Source organism: Phodopus roborovskii, unplaced genomic scaffold, assembly GCF_943737965.1.
Source record: "Phodopus roborovskii unplaced genomic scaffold, PHOROB, whole genome shotgun sequence".
Taxonomy (NCBI): domain Eukaryota; kingdom Metazoa; phylum Chordata; class Mammalia; order Rodentia; family Cricetidae; genus Phodopus; species Phodopus roborovskii.
In genome coordinates, this window is record NW_026126407.1 from 20,656,073 (window position 1) to 20,669,109 (window position 13,037).

Below are 13,037 nucleotides of genomic sequence, written 5' to 3' on the forward strand. Positions count from 1 at the left end.
TCAGTGACATTAAACAGTGCTGTTATGCCTTATTAACTGTCACTGCCACCTATCTCCAGAACCTTTTGTTTTACAAAGCTGAAACGATATAGCATTTAAACACCAGCCCCTCCTACATGCTGGCCCTGATTGCCCCTCTGTTTCTGTCCCTCATGTCACTTCTCTAGGAGCATTGTGGAGGAGGAATCAGGGTGCATAACCAGTTTACTGCTCTCAGTATAGTGACCTCATGCTGGAGCACGTGTCAGAACTTTCTCCTCCCCAAGACTTAGTGACATTCTGCTGTGTGGGTTAACGTGGTTTTGCTCATCCATCCACCAAGGGAGCTCATCCACACTTTAGCTCCCTTGAGAAGTGCAGCTGTGGGCATGGTGTGCAAGTATCGAGTTTCTTAGTTCCTTCAGGTGTGTTCTGGGGAGTGACATTTTGCATCACAGGGTCACTCTGTTGATGCTTTAAGGATCTGCCAAACTGTTTTCTGCAGCTGCTGCTCCACTCTGACCCCACCAGCAGCTCGGGAGTGGTCCAGTTTCCCTGTCCTCCCAACCCTGAGCTCCTGTCTTTTTGACAGTGGCTGTCATACTAGAAGGGTAACATCTTGCTTTGGCTATAATAAGGAAAGTGTTCCAACCATCCCTGGCTCAATAGCCTTCTCTAGATTCTATTGTGAATCAAAGCCAGCCTGGGGAAGGTCCCCGGATAGCCTCAGTTTGGTCCCTTAATGCTGGTGATCCTGAGCAGGTGACCTCTGTGAGCTTTGGCTTTCTCCTCTGTGGATTGGATTTGTAGCCACCTCTTGGAGGGTGTTGGTGGGAAAGCAGGAGCCAGGGTGGGCTCATGGGCATGCATGCCTGCATGTGAGGGGACTTTACTAGGGCACCAGGGCCAGGATGGTGGTGTCAAGGAAATGGCATCACAGCCCAGCCTAGACCAAGGTAGGACACCATAAGGAGAGGAGTCAGTGGATGGTACATTATGCTGAGCATGTTGGTACTTGTCTGTGGTCCTAGTTACCTGAGAGTTGAGACAGGAATAATGATTGAACCCAAGAGTTTAAAGCCAGCTTGAGCCACATTAAAAAAAAAAAAAAACATTTCCAGCTGGTGCAATGACCCCCAGCAAGCGTGGATGGAGAGTGCTTTTGTGTCTGGACTAGACATCTTCTCAAGCACTGGACTCTAGCAGAGAGCTGGAAAGACCCTGTTTTTGGTCCTGTGGCTGTACACCATCTAATCTAGTTCTCAGTATCCTAGCATCTCACTGTAGCCCATGTGTATGTGTGTGTTCTGTGTATATGTTAAAGTACACACACAAGCTAATAGCTGGTACACAGTTTGGTGACACTTGGTGGTTCCCAGCCTTGGGCAGCCACCCCTTTCTGGTTCTCAAACTCTTTCCCCAAATGATAGCCCTGTGCCCATGATGTGGCTCCCACGTCCTGCCAGTCTCTGCCGTGCTGGCCTGCCTTGGTCTCCAGGGGTCAGCCTGGTGTTTGTTTCTTTTTGTGGTGCTACAGATGGAGCCCAAGCTTCATACTCCTAGGCAAGTGCTGCCCTGTCAAGCTACAAGCCAACCCCTTGTTCTGGATGCTTCCCCTCTGCTTTTTGTCCTCGTCACCTGGGGTGATACGACCCCAGATGGTGTGTGCCTTACTGAGTCAGCACGGTAAGAGAACGCATGCACTTGAGTCAAGTCTGCCTACCTCTTGTGATACCAGGCCTCCACAGTGGTTGGTGAGTCACTAGGACTCATGATGTATCAGCTGGCCTGCAGTAGCTGGTGGTCTGGAAAGAGACCAGGACGGATAAACTAACTTATTATTTGGAGGCTAAGGCAAAGTCTGGACTCAAGGACTGATTAGCAAAGAACTGTTTGCTCTGGCTGCGTTCTGGCTGTGCCTTGAGTGAGAAGGAGGCATCCATTGAAGCCCCTCCCCTAGCAGCCCCCTGATGGCAGCCAGCCTGAGCTGCAGCTTCTCATGGGCCACAGGCTAAAGAAAGGCTCCTGGGCAGTGTGGATGACCAATTAACTAGGCTAGGTACAAGGGAGCCACCGGAACCTCTTCTCCCCTGCTGTCTCTTAGTGGAGATCCCCATGTGTGGCTGGAGAAGCAGAGAGGGAGTCTAAGTTTGGTTTCCTGGATCCCAAGAAAGCAGGAGGGAGGGTTGGGGGGGGGACCAGCCAGAGTAATATCCAGGCAGAGCTGAATTTGTCCCCTCAGCTGAGGCCCTAACAGCCTGAGTTCTGAATGGCAATGCTGTATGTCACCTTTCACATGGTGAGGCTGAAAACCTGCTGTTCACCTCTGGAAGCTGGCCTGTAGCCCTTGCTCCTGAGTGTATGAGACCCTCAGGATGCTGCTGGGCTCGGGGAAACCTTGGGAAGATGCTTTGGTTAGTGCGGTGTGGGAGCCTTGCTATAGGAAATAGTGTGATGAGCTGTTAAGTTACTGTGCCCTGTATTGGAAAAGCGAGCCCACCAGATTGATGCGTAGTCTCCTGGACTTGCTTGGCCTGAGATGGAGAGTTCAAGCCACCCCATGCATGGCTGTCTGCAAATGCAGCCCACTAGTGAGGCTATAGAAGCACCGGGACAGGAGACAGCCTCTCGGCCGCTGTGCACACAAGTGGTCAGGTGTGAGGAGCACAATGCAGGCAGCCTCCAGTCTCATTGCTGATAGAAAGTTCAGTCCTATGAAAAACACGGAATGCAAGGGGCTGACTCGGTGGTTAAGAACACTAGATGTTCTTCTAGAGGACCCAGGTTCAATTCCCAGCACAACTATCTGTAGCTCCAGTTCCAGCGGATGTGACTTCTGGCTCCCACAGGCACCAGGCATACAAGTGGTGCACAGACATACATGCAGGAAAGATACCCATACTTCAAAAATAAAATAAAAATTAACATAAGAAATAGGACCCAAAGCCCAGGAATGAATCGCCATCACTGACAAGAAAATGCCTCCTGTTAGCCCACTCTGCTATGGAATGTGGCCGCAGAGCACTTGTTTTCACTCAATTCTCCGTGTGGAATGGTGTGTGCTTTCATGACATATGAAAGTATATAGCCAGCCACCTAATTGGGCATCAGTACTTGGGAGCCTCCATGTGTCACATGGTACGTGAGGCACTAGGCTAAAATGGCCCCTCCCACCCCACCCCCACCTCCCACACACACTCTACCACCTCCACACACATGCCATCTCAGCAGGCTGGAGCAAATGTCCCATGGTGCACGTTGCCTCTCTTGCCCTACTCCTAGCCACTGGAGGAAAAGTGGTGCAAACAGAGCCAGGGGCGGACCATCCTCGGCCACAGGGGCACTGAGTCTTTGAGGTGTCTGCTGTGGGCTCCAGACCTTGTCTGCAATCTCTTCCCTTCCCAGCTGGGCCAGACATGACTGGTAGGAGTCACTCCAGCAGAGTCCCCTCCATAGGGACCTCTGTTCCACAGTGTGTACACATCGCAATTGTGCAGCCCCTTCCAAACACACCTCTTGTACTGCACTTTTTCTGAGCCTTGAGACCTCTAGCCCCAGCCATTCCTCATTCTGGAATAGTCTTTCTGTAACACCCTCACCGTGTGAATGCTTCCTTCAGATCTCAGCTTAAGCATGAGGTCCTCACTCAGTACCCACATTGCTGCCCCAGCTAACACAGTGTTCCACATGCTTTGTGTCTTCCCAGAGTTTGGCCTCAGATTTCTCCTGTCTGTCTACTCTCTACAGTCTGGAGCTGTGAACCATTTGGTGTATACATACAGCTCTTCAGCGGCAGTGTTGCATGAAGAGGAGGGGGGGGTGTCACCACCATGTCTTAAGGGAGACACTAATACTAGGCTCCAAGTCTGTTTGAATCATTCTACTCCTTTTCTGCCAGGAGCTGGCAGCTCTTATGTGGCCACTGAAGATGTCCCTGAGAACTCAAGACAGGTGGCTTAGGGCTGGCCAGAAAGAGTCCCACAGGTTCTCTGTCCTCTGTTCAGGTAGATGGAGCCCAGAGGCTACTAGGCAGCTGGATACACCCAGTCTACTGAAGAATCAACCTTCTCTGTGCCATGAACCCTTATATAGTGTGGTCAAGAAGCAGGTGTCTGCAGATAGGCCGCACAGCACAGCCTGAAGGTCTGGTCCATATGCCTCTCCCACTACACAAACATGTGAGGGAGAGCATGAAGGGTATGAGGCCAGGAGTCAAATTTCCATGGCCTCAGCAGCAGGATCTACAGTGTGGAGGGGTCACTGTGCTGTCCAGAGTGTGGGTTGTAGGTGCAGCCACCTCTCACAGCACAGGGCGTGAGTGATGCCACCTAGCTAGCTCCACAGCAGCCACAATCACAAACCCATCTCAGAAGTGAAGCCTGGAGCATCAGAAGAACCCTGGGCCAGGGCAGCTGAACTGGTGGCTGAGTTTGCCCTGACATTGTGCATTGTTGGTCACGGGGTCACTTGTGCATTTTCCCTGACACCATACACTGCTGGTGGCGGGTCACCTTCTAGGCTCTGCATGGTGTTTGTTTCAGGCCTTTGTCCTCCTTTCTTTCTCATCTACCTCCTGACCTGAGCTGAGAGCCAAAGTGACTGTTTCCAAGAGCTGAGCATCAGATTGGTAGGAAGAATTCCAATGAAGCTAGGTTTAGTGTGACCCAGGAATATTGCAGCAACCACCTTCTCCAGTGAGTGAATGATGTTCTGCTGAAAGACTCTGAAAGATAAGCTTCTGGGTGACAGAGGATGGATACGTGGGTGGATGAGTAAGTAGATAACTGAGTCTCTAGTGACTAGGTTAATGAATGGAAGGAGAAGGTTGGATGGATGTGTTGATAGGTATGTGTATAGGCTGAGGAAGGGATGAATAGATGGATGGGTAGGTAGGTAGTGGGTGGGTGAGTGAATAGATGGATGGACAGACGGATGGGTGGTTCAGTGGGTTGAGGGAACCTCTAGAGAGAAGTATATGTAGTTGTTGTGTATGAACAGCAAATTTCCATGTCTCCTCTAAGTGTTGTGATTGTGGACAGAATGGAAATGTGTTTATCCATGAGTGCCTGCCTTACACATCCTTCTTTTGTATCCCTTGCATAGTTAGCACCTCCCGCTTGTCAGTGCCCACCCTTCTCCTGTTGAGGCCCAGACCCATTACTGCCCTGCTTCCCTAAACCCTCCACCCTCTCCTGTGCCACAGAGATACTGCCCCTCCAAGCCTGCGGACACTGCCATTGTTCCATGCATCCCTCTGCTCAGACCTTTGAGGCCTTTGAGGAGGGCCTCCCATCACTTGGCCACAAAGCCTAGTTGAGGGGAGAATATAAAGTGTCTTTGATGGAATTTAAAATTTAGGCCAGTAGGCTTTGGCAGGGGCTATGGCAAGCAAATCTGTAGTGGGGGCACAGCCAGCTCAGGCCTGGATTTGCAAGGAGAATGGTGTCCCTCACCATGAGTAGCACATGCCGAGCTCAGGCCCCAGGTGCTGGGCTTGCTGTGTACTGTGCACTGCAAGTGTACCTGTTCTTCTATGAGCTTAATTCTCATTCATAGTACAAGTTGGCAGGGCCTGGAAGTGCAAACTGGTGGCCCTTGGACCAAACCCTGCTAACGTGCATGAAACCATAAATGGTTTTTATGAATAACCTATTTCTAAAATTTAGGATATTTTACATACATGTCAAAATTTGTGACTTCTTGTTGAAAAGATAAAAACACTTTGGCAGGCCTGAGCCTTTGGTCTAGTCCTCATGACACGGAAGACTAGATAGTTGATGCAGGAGCCTAGGCCTTACCTGTGGCTATTAAGTGGGTTACCCCAGGGCTGACAACTCTGAGAAAGGCAGGGTGCCTGCCATACATGCTATGACATGCTGTCTCTCCTTGTCCCCTACTTCACAGCTTCACACAGGCCATGATGAGCCAGCCCAAGATGGAGGGCCTGGATAATCACACCACCTACTTCCTGGGCCTTGCACTCCTGGCTGGGGGCATCGTATTTGTGCTGTCCAGCTTCTTTGCACTGGGGTTCACTGGGACCTTTCTAGGTAAGAGCCTGAAGTACAGGGTAATGTTGGGCAGGTACACTGGGGTGCAGGGAGGAGCAGAGTCCAATGATTGTCATCTGCTATCTCTGATGTACCTTGAGAAGCACTGTGCGACCCAGCTTGTCGTGGTTAGGACAGATTCAGTTTTGCTAGTTCAATGGACTCCAAGGAACCAAGATGATTCCTGGGAGATAAGAAAGACCCTAGTCCTAGTTGATGGGCCCCAGCTCCCTTTGAAGAAGGCCCACAGCTCTCGTTTGCATGGAAGGGTGAGATAGTTGGTTGCCTGGATGCACAGAGTGCAGCTGGGACTGGACGAAGGCAGATGGGTAAGATCCTCCACCATATGACCACCCTTGGGTTTACTTAGTATACTTGGCTACCAGGTGGTAGGATCTTAGCTATGGTAGGTACTGGCAAAGTTTGTACAGGTAGGTGGGGTGAAGGGTAGAGGGATGTGGTCTTTGTCCTTCACTCCCTGGGGCTTTGGTGCTCTGGGCCTGGGAACCCAAAGTGGTCTGGTCTGGTCTGGCCAGAAGCCTCAACTCATGACCACAGTCACTTCTGTCATCTTGAAAGCAAGAGAGGGCAATCTCAAGACAGACTTCCACAGAAGAGAATGAGGGTAAGAGGGCCTTCAGAATGCTGATGGAAGGAAGGCAGTGTCCCCATTTACTAAGGTGCCTGCTCCAGCTCCCAGGATGTCCCTGGGGCTAGCACAACCATAGGAGAGCTGACTCTGAACAGAGACCACCACATTTGGCCCCTCCTGGCTTCTGATCATGCAAAGACCAGGCAAGTCTCTGGGCCTTAACTGCCACCAGGGCCTCTGGTAGTCTTCAAAGCTCTACTGTCACCTAGCCTTCCAGGGTGCCAGCACAGGCCTCCTAAGAGCATCTATCTGTCACTGACACTTCAAGTATCATCCAGTGTGCTGTTCTAAGTGATTGGGAAGTCTGCACAGCAGCCTGGATGCATTGAAGAACCGTCTCCTGTTACAGGACTCACACAAAGCTCACATACATACTGGCCTGGCTAGGCTACCAGCAGCAGACTTGGAGCTCTGGAATGTGTGTTTTAAGAGACAACACTATGAGGAACCAAGCATATGAGCTAGGCATCCTAGTGCTGTCCGTCACTGGTGGCTCAGACTGCTGACAAGAGCCACCCTGAAAGAGTAAGGCCAGACAGGGAGGGGAGAAGCAGAGTGCAAGCTGGAGGAGGAGCAGGTTGGAGCGGTGGCTGCAGCTGGTAGTGCTGGAGAGCTGTGGCAGTTGGGACAGGGTTAGGGAGCAGATAGAGACCCTGAAGGCCTGACTCTTCCTCAAGGAGGTAGGAGCCATGGAAAGGATCTAAGTAACAAAGAGTTGGGGATGGGGAATGCTGGGGCCAAGTCCAGAGGAGGGAGCTTCATGTGGAAACTGGCCGTCCTCACAGAGATGGGGGCAGGAGCAGTGGGAGGGGCCCCCTAGGACTTGTGGGAGGAAAGGGGGCTGTGGACAGCCACCTGAGGAAGAGACGAGGTACTGTGGAGTCCTGGAAGACAGGGTGAGCAGGGCTGAGGGGTGGGAGGGGGAGGGCTGCAGGCAGTAGGGGTGGAGAGGCAGGGAAGGAGCTTTGTTGGAGGTACCTGGGCGTTGGAAGACAGATGGCGCCCACCGTGGATGGTCAGGGCCAGATGAGTGAGTCACAGGGGTGCAGGCAGCTCTGACATGGCTTTTGGTAGAAATGGCCTAGAAAGCAGAGGGCCCTGCAAGCTTTGGAAGTAGAGCAGAATGGTCCCTCTCCTGTGACTCAGCCTGAAGCATGTTTCTGTGCCACCTACCGTCAGGCCCCACTGCCCTGCTTCCTGCTTCCTCCCGGTGGTCCCTGGGCAGCCTCTTGGACTCTTGTACCTTTTGTCCCTGACAATGACAGCACCATCTCTACCAGGCACCTCCTGCAGGGGCTCCCCTTGTTGAGCTGGCTGCCCTACTTTCTGCCTGGGATGGAGCTGCATTGTCTCTTCTGTCTAATGGGGGACACAGGAGAGGCTGCTGGGAAAGACTGCCCTGGCCCAGTAGAGACACTCACCATGTAGACACCTGGGCCAGATGCTTTGTTCTGTGGTAGTGGCCTGGTTAGGTGGATGGGTGACTGGCCATCTGGTGGTCTTCCCCCCGCCCCCATGTCAGCTCCCCTGGGCTGGCCTCCAGAGTGACAGGAGGCATGTGGTGGGCAGGCTGTAGCCACAGCTGACCTGTCCTAGTTGGTTGCTGTGATAAACACCATGAACAGGGCAACCTGGGGAGGAAGGGTATAGTTGGCTTACATGTTACAGTCCATCACTGATGGAAGCCAGGGCTGAAAATTAAGGCAGGAACTCAGAGGCAGGAACTGAAGTAGAGACTATGGAGGAAGGAATGCTGCTTGCTGGCTTGCATTCCATGGCTTGCTCAGTTACCTTTTTTTCATACAGCTGAGGACCACCTGCCCAGGGATGGCACCATCCACACTAAGCTGGGCCTTAGCCCTCTCACATAAATCATTAATCAAGAAAATGCCCACAGGCTAAGCTCATGGAGACAATTTCTTAGTTAAGGTTTCCTCCTCCCAGGTGACTGTAGTTTGTGTCCAGATAACCTAATCAGTTCACACCCTAGCATCTGGCACTCCAAGAGAAATAATGAGGCTTAGGAGGTAAAAGGGGGAGGCAGCCAGGGAGGGAGGAGGGAAGAACCAGGCAGATGAGGGAGGACCGGCACTCTGAAGGAGGGAGGAAGAACCTAGGAGGGATCCCTGCACAGACAGAGCAAGGCTTCTTGGGGAAGGGACAAGCAGGCACGGGGGCACCTGGTGGGGAGAAGGGGGGAGCCCAGTAACTGGGGCTCCATAGAGGGCCGAGCTGGTAAACTCCGTGTCCAGCTCACTCGTGGAGCTGGTGGGAAGGCTCCCGTCCTGTGGCTGTGGACTCTGATCCCACCACAGACTGGGAGCTTCTTGGGGCACAGAACCCCACCTCCCTGCAGATCTTCCAAGGCTCATTGGGGATTTCCTTCAGTAATAGTGTGGACATAGATGGCTGAGTCACCCTCACATCTATCCCATCCCATCCACAGGTGACTACTTCGGGATCCTCAAGGAGGCCAGAGTGACCACATTTCCCTTCAACGTGCTAGATAACCCCATGTACTGGGGAAGTACAGCCAACTACCTAGGCTGGGCACTTATGTGAGTACTCGGTACCCTCAGGACCCCTCGGCATCCAGACCCAAACTGAGCCCTCTTCTACCCTCTCATCCTGCCACCTCCTGATCTCCCAGAACACATAGTTCCTCTCCCATGCTGCATACAGGTCCCTCCTTACTGGAACCTGGTCCAGTCTTCCAAACCCAAGCTGATGGTGTCCCCTCCTCCAGAAAGTCCTTCCTGCCTCCTCTAGGCTTCCAGTGCCCTGTGCTGGACTCAGTGACCAGTAGCCTGTCTCCTCTCTTACACATGTCGTTCTGTATCACCAATAGTGCACAGTGCCCAAGAGTGACGGTCACTCCAAGTTCAGAGTGGTCAGGTCAGGGTTCTGAGGTCTGTGACAGCTGCCTCCAGGGGGTCCTGATGTGCAGTACTAAGTTAAGGCCCAGCATAGTAGGGATGGAGCCTTCATCTGAAGACTTAATAAAGATACACCGTTACCTGGCAACAGACACTGACCCATCAGGCCTCCCACAGCCTGACTCCTGCTTCTCAAGTATCACTCCCATATATGAATCCCTAGCAGACATGGCAAAGGATTTCCTAGGGGCCCAAGATTGAAACAGGCCCTGGGCCCCTGCTTTCTCCAGTTCTCCACCTCTCCAGTCCTACAACAAGGAGTGGAAGACCCTGGGCTGAGCGTGATCATCTGCTATCTTGTCTACCTGGGGTTGTTAGGCAGTCAAGCTGGACCAAGGTAACAGTAAGTGGCCAGCTTTTCATGGAGTTGGGGGGTGTCAGGGAACCTGCTGACAGGGCTGTTCATGCCCATATCATCATCTCTTAGCAAGTTTTGAACTTGCATTTACCTAGGCCTGGTGCTGCCACCGGTGGCAGGAGGAGGGGTGTTTGTCCACAATACCTAACTCCTGCTGGGCGCTGGCTGCCTTCCTAGAGTCCTTGGGAGCACTGCCACCCACCTCAGTATCTTGGATCAAAGCAGGGGAGGTTCTTTCAGGGCCTCCCACAAGCCTTTGGCTGGGGTCACTGCAGTGACTGACGTAGACAATTGAAGACTTGCTTCATTTAGAAATCGTGACAGAAGGTCAAGGCCAATGAGTTCATCCTTTCCCATGACAGGTGGGGAAACTGAGGCTGACAGCTGAGTTCACCTCAGGCCATAGAGTAAATCTGGGGCAGACATGGTCTTGGTGCTTAAGTTCCTGGCTCCAAAGCATATCCCTTCAGCTCAGCTTGCTTTTTGTGTGGCAGTGAACAGTGCGGCCGTGCTCACCAGCTTGGTGTTTGAAGCCTCTCAACACCAAGCACAAGGTTTCATTCATCAGCCCCCTTCCAAGGTCTTCATTGACCACAGGGCCTCATGTGGCCAGAGCCACGGCTGAACCCTGGCTGGGGACAAAGTGCTTATTTAGCCAGGAGGGAAAAAACATCATGACCACAGTCCCCCTCAGGTCAGGACACAGACATCAAGTTCCAAGTTGAAAGGGACAGCAAGGACAAAGTCCTACTTTAGAGCCCGGTTAAGCTTTGTGTGTGGGGGGGGGGGGCCACAAATTGAGACAGGAGAGTTGAGGGAGAAGTTCAGCTCAGGGCCTGGAGCAGTGGCAGAGGTGGTGGCCTGAGTGTAAGAGCAGATGAACCCTACAGATGTTCTGTGCTGTGCGGACAGAACCAAGGACACACTGGCCAATATGAGGTCCAAGTGGGCATTCACGAGTGAGCAAGGCAGAGGGCCCTGTAGGAGGCACACAGATGGGGTTAGTCAAGGAGAGCAGATTCTCCCTATAACCCTTCTGGTCCCTTCCCTTCCTGCTGAGATGGACGTAGCAGCCCAGGCCCTACAGGAGCCAGTGGAGCCAGAAGTAACCATAGAAATAGCCTGGGGGCAGCTCAGCAGCAGCTATTTCTGGAAACCTGAGGCAGACACGCTCAGGCTCCTCCCTGCTGTCACTAACAGGCTGTCTGCATTCATTGGCAGAGTGAGGTCAGAGACTGGTCACCTGCAGAGAGCCATGACAGATATGCTGTGTACATTCTGCCAAGGCTTCTGTCCTCCTGGCTGTGGCCGCTAGGGTGGTAGAACAACAGCTCAGGGCTTGGGGCTGTGGCAGAGGTAGTAATTGGACCGCAAGGGCTGGTGGGCCCGAGTTATGTGCTGTGCAATGGAGGGGTCCTGTGCCCTGCCCTTGCCAGACAGACTTATGGACAGACCAGCCAGCATGAGGTCCAAGTGGCCATTAGGGAGTGAGCATGGCAGAGGGCCAGTGTGAGGCTGTTACCACAGCCAGGGCCACCCTGGATGGTGGCTACAAGCTGCACCTCAGTATGGTCCAGAGCTCAGACAGCCGAACTTGCCATGAGGCCACGTGCTCATGGCAGCCCTGGGTTGGCTTCTTTTCTAAGAATACCGTCTGGTGGCCAGTGGAAATGTTTCCTGTCCTGAGCCTTGGTCAGGCTCAGAAGCAGGGACTACCTGAAAAGGTGTCCCTCTCCCCTCCGGTCTCTGTGAGCCTCTAGAAAATCAGGGCCACCTCCAGGCTAAGCTCATCCTGGAGGATCCCAGCATTAGCCCAGGACCAAGCCACTGTGCTGGCAGGAATGTCTAAGTTCTTCCAACTGATGGTATGTCTGTCTGCAGGCACGCCAGTCCCACAGGCCTGCTGCTAACGGTGCTGGTGGCATTTGTCTACGTGGTGGCTCTCCTGTATGAGGAGTAAGTAGAGCTGCGGTGGAGTGGGAGATGGATGCAATGGCCAGATTGGACCAAGCCTCTCTTTAGAACTGCTTCATGTGGCCTGGCAAGCTTCCCCAGGCTGCTGCCGGCCTGGCCCAAGAGGCTGGGGGTGGGAAGGGGACACCTGGTACCCGAGACCTAGGCAGGCAAGCAGGTGTCCCCGGTCCTTCCAGGTCCCTCTTGCTCTTTGAAGCTTCTGGAAAAGTTCTGGGAGACCATGGGAATGTGGTTCCTAGCTTCACTGGTGGGGCAGGTTCTGATGCTGGGGTGCACTAGTGTCCTGGAACGGCACACTGGAGCCTTTTCCTGCCCACAGGCCCTTCACTGCTGAGATCTACCGACAGAAAGCCACCAGGTTGCACAAAAGGAGCTGACAGGGCCATGGGGAATCTGTGGAAAGCCGGACTGGCCTCCCGGCTTCCCCAGGCATCAACCGTTCTCGGGGAGAGCAGCACTGGCCACTACATCTGTGCCTTGGAAGCCAGTCATGGATACCCCAGGCATTATGCCGTGTGACCACTGAGCCTCCCATCCCCACCATGCCCCAACACACTAATAAAGGCATTGTGACCTCAGTACCTCTCTGGGCCCCTTTCCATCCGGTCCCAGGAGGAGTACAGGGGATGGGCTCTAGGATGTAGGAGGGCTGGGCAGGGCAGGGGGAATGACACCCTTGAGGTCTTCTGGGCCAGCTTGGTTTGGCCCTTTTTTTCCAGTGCAGCCTCCCAGTGCTGTCTAGGATTTACAGAGAACTATCTCAGAAGACCTCAGCAACAGAACTGGCTGCAGCCACAGCCTTTCCTGGGCAGTTGACAGCCTTGGTCACCTACCATCCATGCCTCAGCACTTGCAGGACATACTCTTGCTGCCAGGGGGCCCAGTTTCAACACCCACCAACCTGAGGGTGGACGCCTATCAGATTAACCAACACTGTCATTCCACTAAGAGTGCCACCCAAAGGCCGGACGTACTCCATACCCCCTGGGTCCATCTGAGTTGGGTAAAATTCAGCTGGAGAGATGGGATGTGTAGGCAGAGCACAAATGACCAAGAAAGTGTGGTCAGAAATTAACACTGGGGCATCA

At 53.1% G+C, this 13,037-nt stretch overlaps 1 protein-coding gene across 1 annotated transcript in view; it reads left to right on the plus strand.

Moving 5' to 3' along the window:
• Pemt (phosphatidylethanolamine N-methyltransferase) overlaps positions 1-12,527 on the plus strand; it is a 77,472-nt gene extending 64,945 nt beyond the window's left edge. The window contains 5 exon segments of the mRNA XM_051180528.1: positions 5,884-6,029; positions 9,128-9,239; positions 11,857-11,931; positions 12,269-12,306; positions 12,309-12,527. Coding sequence (XP_051036485.1) covers positions 5,884-6,029; positions 9,128-9,239; positions 11,857-11,931; positions 12,269-12,306; positions 12,309-12,475 — 538 coding nt within the window. The 3' untranslated portion in view covers positions 12,476-12,527.
• The last annotated feature ends 510 nt before the right edge of the window (positions 12,528-13,037 follow it).